The following is a 7,583-nucleotide window of genomic DNA, read 5'->3' as shown; positions in this document are numbered from 1 at the left end:
GGGGGGGGGAGGGGGGGCAGAGTGGGGAGGTTGTGCATCTTAGCTGGCCCTGCCATTTGGTAGTTGTGTGATAGTAGGCTGGGGGCAATGAGAGTTTCACGGTAAGTTGACAGTATGGAAATGATGCTTATAAACATAAAAACACACAGTAAATTCCTGTGAGTGTAACCTTTAGAGTTATTGTTACTAGCCATTGTTACATAGAAATACCAGCTGGAAGAGACAACCTTTATATTTCTGAACTTCTAAACTTACTGGCATTTCAGTTTTTATTCTTTGATTTTAAAACTGAAAGCCACAATAATAATAGAAACAGAAAGAGAGGAAGTCTCTTAGAGCAGGAAATGTAAACTCAGGGTAACCCCCATCCTCAGAAAATATAAACGGGCATCCTAGAGAAGGGAATCTTGAGCTGTAGCTGTCCCTTGTATACTCATTTACAAATCAATTTAGCCAAATGCCCAGAGGGAAGGTGAGGGGAAAGCAAGACCTGAGAGAGAAATGCAAAGATCCTTAAGCCTGAAATGAAGAAAAACATATTCATTTGGCTTTAAATAAGGCCATAGGCTGAGTTTGAAATTGAGTTTTAGGCTAGAGTTTGGGTAAGCGTATCAATATGTGCTATATCATTCTTACTTTTGTTTGTTTGGGGGGATGGATAATGTATTTAGAATTTCCTACTTTAGAAATTAGATAAATATGTATTGAAATATCGTGTAGATTTTACCATTTAATTTAGTTAATTCTGTGCTACCTGAGTTAAGTGAAATGTACCAAAGTTTTTATGGATCTGATTTCTTTGTGTCACATTTTTAGTTTAGTGTCTTTACTTTCTATTGAATGCTTTACCTTTCATTTATATTTTTATGTTGATTATATTCCTGAATCATTATTTTCTAAAGTGTATGCATTGAAAAGGATGTTAAATTTAAAAACAAAGAAAACAAAGTTTTGGGTTATATTATTTTAGAAATTGTTTTTCAAAACGGATGTGTTAATTGCAGGTCATCTCAGAGAATTTGATATTTTATTGTGTACTGTAAATATCTAGGCTGCAGTAGCGAGGTTTCCTGCAGTTTATTTGACCCAAGAACTCCTTTTTCTTACCTCCACACATTGGCATCTCTTGAGACTGATTTTGTGGAAAAATTCCTAGTGATAATATGCATGCATACGATAAGGTACCATTGTTTCGACAGATCACCCCTATTGTGGGAAAAATCAACACATATGACTTTCTTTTTAAATATAATGTTAGATTATAGTGGCAAATAATTGTATATTTAGATAAAATGATCAAAGTGGCTGTGTGTGTGCGCGCTTGTCCCGTTGGTTGATAATAAATGCATACCACGTGGTATCATTTAATTAACTGTGTAACAGTAGAACTGGTTATTAGTTTTTGCCCTTTCATGATTCTTTGTTGTAAATGGTTTTACTTATACTTATAGATGTATATATTAGAGAGGTGAATATGATTCATGCTCATTAATAAAGGCATTAAACTTATCATTTCGTTGTACTGGATTTCTAAAATGACAAAGATAATTACTTTTGTTGGTGTAACTATAGTTTGTGAAATCCATCTTCAAAATATAATTCCGTTAAGTGGGGTTTTTTTTTAAGTATACTGGGAAATAAAATTGTCTCTGAAGAAGAATACACTACTTTGCATTTTGAAATTTGATTTTATACTCACAGTGATCAGAACATCATTCAATTCAAATAAAAGAATTAAGTCTAGAGAATATGCCACATTTGCATTAAGTGTCTAGTTCCAAAACACCTCCTACACAAATTTGGGTTGAATGTGGTCACTGCTTTCCCAGTGTTCCTGAAAGACCAAAATAATATGCTGCTCACTAATATATGATAAAAATTCAGCACTATTCATTTTCAGAGAGCATCTTTAGTATAAATGTATAATTTATTTTTATTTTATAGTATCATTATAAGAGGACTTCAGTATTCCTAAATGGGTTATAGACATAATTCACCTTATCCCCAAATAGAAATGGGCCCCATTTATGCACAGAACAGATGTGGTGGCGTATGATGAAGCAACTACTTCTAAGTCAGTGACCTCTTTCTGCTTTTACTTTTTCTTTCGCTGTTGGCTAAAAGGCAAATTATCCCCGAGTGTTCTCTGTGATTGCTGTCTGGAGAAGCATTGTGATGGCGTGTTTAAGCAAATGTAAAAGTGATCCTGGGAAGCACAATGAAGGCTATTGAGTAGCCCAGAGTCACACATTTGTGTGACTCTTGGCTTTCTCAAAGTCTGCGCATTTTCCACTTGGGCTCTAAGGAAATGGGGGTGAGATGGGGGTTGAGGAAGGTTTGGAAGATTAGCTGGGTTAGGAGTAAGGGACTTGAAAGAAAAATATATATAGAGAGAAAAGAACCGTATACCATGGCCTGTGATTTTCATACTATTATTCATACTACTGAGAATAGCTCTAAGCTAAGAAAGAGACTGTAATTTTAAATTAGTTTTAATGTTTGGATTAAGATGCTGAACTGAATTTAGGAATGATCTTTAGACTGTGTGTTAAGACTTGAAAAGATAATAGAATTTACTGGAAGCAGTTCACATGTTCATCAGCTGGCAAATGGATAAACACATTGTAGTATATCCATACAACGGAACACTACTGAGCAATACAAAGGAATAAGCTACTGATACATGCAACAGCGTGGATGAATCTAAAAAAAAAAAATTATTCTGAATGAAAGTTGGCAGGCACAAAAAAATATATATATGCTCTTTGATTCCCTTCATATGAACTTCAAGAAAGGGCAAAAAATATAGTGACAGAAAGCAGACCAGTGATTTCAGAGGTGAGGAGTGGGAGTCAGGTGTTGAGAGGGACGGGAGGAAAGTTTCCCAGGTAATGGAAATGTTCTGTGTAATAATACTACTGTGGGTAGTAAGCCAATTCTCATCAAATTCTACAGCTAACATTGCTTAATTTTATTACATGTAAATTATACCTAAATAAAACTGGTTAAAAAGGAAGTAGGATATGATTTTAAAAAAAGTATGATGAAATTGACTAGTAAGGAAAGAGGGGATCCTAGAATTTATTAATATGTGGAAATGACCAGAAAAATCATGGGATAGCTGAGTTTACTCCAGGATCTGGGAAAGGATTAACATCAGATAAGAAATGTGAAGTGGTGATTCATGGAAGATAAAAATGATTACACCCATGAGTTGTTCTTGATCATTGTAACTATTTAATATATAAACCACCTAGCCTAGTGTTTAGCACATAGAAGATACTTACTAAATTCTGAGTGCTATTATTTTTATTGTACATTAGGAGTGCCTAGACAGCCTAATAGGTATTGTGACTATATAGACAGAAGCTTCCTCCTACCTGCTATGAGGACAGCCTATGAGTGAACTGGTTCTGATAATGTGAAATACACAAAAGGAGGTGGAATTTATCAATGACTTGTTTAGGATAATTAACAAACTACAATGTATCAAAGAAGCTGACTATTAGAGCATCATTTCACAGACACATTCTTAGCTTTTTTGTGTATGTCAAATCATTTCCAAGCTATCTAAACCCATTGTGAGGACTCTCAAAAGAACTTTATATCTGATGAGAGTTAAGAGTTCTAAAGTTTGCCGGCGTTCAACTAGCAGTCATAGCTGTATGTGTAACATTTGACTTATTTTGAAATATTTCTTGGCCGTGTGAGAAATTAGTATTGTGCCAACAATAATTATAAGAGTGTGAGGCTCAAGTTAACTCTGATTTTCATATGTGCTGTGACAGAGAAAATATAATAGCCAATGTTTTTCACTTCTTAATGTGCTTAACACTGATTGTGCTAGGTAAATTTCACGAATTATCACTCTTGAACCTCATCACCACCTTAGGAGCACAGATAAGCAAAGAGGTTGCACCCGTATTAAGAAGCGGATCAACATTTTTATCTAACTCCAAGAGTTGAGAACCAGTGATGTGGCCGGTAGGACAGAGCTGATGAGTTTTATCAGAGCCGGGTTGCTGACATTATGTCTTTGGTGTCGCTTGACCTATCCTGGGAATATGGGATGGAGAGAGATAACTGGTCTGGTCCAGACTCTCTGAACCTCAGATAATAAGTCCATTGGATAGCAGTCTGTAGTAAATGGTCAATAAATGATTTTTGAATTAATAGATAGCTCCATGCATTTGAATTCTTAGAAAATAGAATTTGTATACTGTACTCCTAACATAGAAAAGATACCAAACATAGCATAAGGTTAATGTTGGATTATGTGCATAATTTATTTTCAGAACTGCTCATCTGACCAAGTCTATTTACAAGTCCATTTTGGGGCAATGGCATAGACACACTTCTGTGTAAGTTTACTGGCATTTGCAATAACTTGAGTTTTGATAAACCTTTAATTATATTTTAGGACTATCAAACTGAGACAATTGTTGATCGTAAATGAGAAAAACAGTTAGTATGCAAACTCTAATGGGTACATTTATCATTTTCTTATCATACTGAGCTTCGAGCTTATTGTCTATTTTCCAAGAAAGTAGAAATGCTGTTTCTTAGAATAAAAATATTTTTTTATAATGTGAGCAGTAGATCAAGCTGTACAGATTGGCTCTTTAATGAAATAGGCAACATTCCAATGGAACTGACAAGCTTTATTTCTATTTGTTGTATTTTCTTTCTCATTACAGATGGACCCGATTCAGAAAGCTGTAATAAATCATACATTCGGAGTTCCTCTTCCTCATCGAAGAAAGCAAATCATATCATGCAACATTTGCCAGTTGAGATTTAATTCCGATGTAAGTTTACCATTTAGTATTCACTGAAAAAAATGTATTATGCTGTTCCTATCTTGCAGAAGAGATTTTTAAAAAATTTTTCTCCAATAACTAAGCATGTCAAAATTCAAAGATAATATTTTAACTCCTTATATCCTTTAATTTCGGAGTTTGTTTTATTATTTTTGGTTGTTTATTATGGAAACATCATACACTAACAATATTTTCTACTTTGCAGTTTAATGGTATTTTTTTAGTTTCTTGGAATCCTAAATTTAGGTAATACGCTTTCCCTTTGGGGAATAGTCAAATTTAGGACCAACGAGACTTCTAATAAATTATACTTCTGATATAAGATAGGTCCCAAATTATATTTCAAGGCCAATGTTTTGCTTTGTAATTTTTTTATCTGCCTTGGTGGTCCCCAATTCCAGACCAGCCCTTGTGACCTTAATGATATCTGTGTTAGAGTTCTCAAGTTATTACCCTAGAAGTATTGGCATTTTAATAGGGAGTCCCAAAGACTTCAAAGCACTCAAGCCCCTGGTGAATAAAACTTAAGTGGAGAACATGACAGAAAGGAGACATTTGAGGACCTGACCAGTGCTTTGCAAATTGTCCACGGAGAGTTCTTCATATCTCCCGTACCTTTTCTAAGGATCAAAAAATCTCTGGATTCACCACAGTGAAGCTCATTTTGGCTTATGGCCAATGTGAAAAATACTGCCTGTCTTCCCCAACATCCTTTGGTGTGGAGTTGGTCCTGAGAGGTACAGAAAAGAGAAGGAATGTTGGTTTGGAGAACTAGGAATAGAATAACTGTTGATACTCTAGGCAAACAGAGGACCCCATCCTGTCAAAGTGGTTCCTCTTCTGAGGTGCCATTATCTTGCCCTAAGTGGACATGCAGTGTGGAGATGACCAGAACGATCTGGATTCTGGAGAATGTTAGGCCTTCCCATATTTAATCTTTCTAGGCCAGTAGGTCCTTTAGGTGCTCTAGTAATGAGAAGAACATGTAAGATAATCATGCACAGAAAAGGGGTGTGACAGAAATAAAGTGTTTTTGTTCTTCCGTGAGAACATCTCATTTTGTATAAGGATTGCTACTGTCTTAGGAACTCATACCTACTAGTACAATCATCAGGTAGTTTTATAACATTTCTGCTGTTGGCTTAAAAAAGAGTAGATTGCCTGCATAACACCTAAATGGTGTTTGTTGATTTAAAAAAAGAACACTAAATATGTATTTTAAACATGGCATTTTATTTAAAGAGAGGTTTTTTGTTTTTTGTTTTGTTTTTTTGTTTGTTTTTCAATACTGAGTGCTTTGATTTGATTTGAATTAGGAGAAATTTGCTATAGTGTAATTTATTAACAAAAAAATCTTTTTAACTGATAAATGTCATATAATAATCTTTCAGTTAAAATAGAGTCCTCTCGACCTTGTACATTAGAGTTCTGAACTTAATAGTTGCAATTTTGATCATTTCTAAACATTTAGTGAGCAATCATATAGTTCTGTAATTGCTACTTTAAGTGGCTCTTTCTTGATTTCTTTCCTTCTTAAATCTTATTGATATTTCACTTTGGAACTGATCAGATAATGATACAAAAGTCTCCCAGGAGCCATGCTGTCAGCTTCTTACATCTAATGGCGGCTATTTCAGTATCTCCTCCTGCCAACAATTTCACTGTCAATATTTTCCTCTGTGTTAAGTAAATTTCCTGTAAACTGGGAATCAGAAAAAGACTTCAATCTCATTGCACCCAATCTCCCACTAAATTTAAGAAGACCATCTGCCACATCTAGGCTAGGTCCTTGGTTGGTGATCTCCAGCTATGGGTCACTCATTACTTCAAGACAACTGTTCCTTTTTTTAATTTTTTTTTGAGTGTTTCTAATCTTGTAGATGGATATCAAAGTCATATTTAGAGTCTTTAGAATTATTACCAGGTCTGCATTAACATTAACATGAAGAACATTTATGTCTTTTATAAAATATAATCTCGTTTTATTTCTTTGATAAGAGAGAATAGCAATTTATTTTGCTAATGAAGTTTCAAGTTGATATAGAAATCAATATGTATTTATCGGAGACAGTTGCTTCTCATTCTCACAATTTTGCTTTCAGGTTTGTCTGGTATGTGGTACATGGAAAATGGCCAAGGTATTTGGAGAATTTAGACTAATTGGTCTGGGCCATAATTTCACAATTGCAGACTCGACCATTCACTAGATGGTTACTGCATTAATCTTTGATTGCTGCTGTAATAAATCATGGCAAACAGTGGTTTAGAACAACATAACTGTATTATCTTATAGTTCTGGAAGTGAGAAGTCAGAAAGGGGGGATCTCACTGGGCTAAAATCACGTTGTTGGCAGGGTTATGTTTCTTCTGGAGGCTCCAAGGGAGAGTTCAGTTCCTTGACTTTCTTGTCCGCCGTCTAGAGGTTACCCTTTTGCTCATGATTCCCTTCCATCTTTAGAGCAAGAAATGGCCAGTTGAATCCTTCTCACATTGAATGACTCTGACCTTCACTTTTCTGCCTCCCTATTCCACATTTAAGGACCCTTATGATGACAGTGAATTCATCCTGATGATCAAGGATAATTTCTCTACTTTAAAATCAGCTGATTAGCAACCTAATTCCATCTGCTAACTTAATCCCCCTTTGTCATATAATGTAACGTATCCATAGTTACCAGGGATTGGGTCTTAAATACCATCCTTCTGCCTACCACAGATACTCATTTAGATGTTTGGTTTATTAGATTTGAAATGAATTTTATG

General features: G+C 35.0%; 1 protein-coding gene across 1 annotated transcript in view; it reads left to right on the top strand.

Moving 5' to 3' along the window:
- ZNF385D (zinc finger protein 385D) overlaps positions 1–7,583 on the top strand; it is a 280,820-nt gene that overhangs the window by 166,244 nt on the left and 106,993 nt on the right. Inside the window, exon 3 of the mRNA XM_034662065.1 lies at positions 4,698–4,808. Coding sequence (XP_034517956.1) covers positions 4,698–4,808 — 111 coding nt within the window. The remainder of the gene's footprint in view (positions 1–4,697; positions 4,809–7,583) is intronic.

The sequence above is a fragment of the Ailuropoda melanoleuca genome, chromosome 6 (assembly GCF_002007445.2).
Source record: "Ailuropoda melanoleuca isolate Jingjing chromosome 6, ASM200744v2, whole genome shotgun sequence".
Lineage (NCBI taxonomy): Eukaryota > Metazoa > Chordata > Mammalia > Carnivora > Ursidae > Ailuropoda > Ailuropoda melanoleuca.
This window is presented reverse-complemented; position numbering and strand designations above follow the sequence as displayed.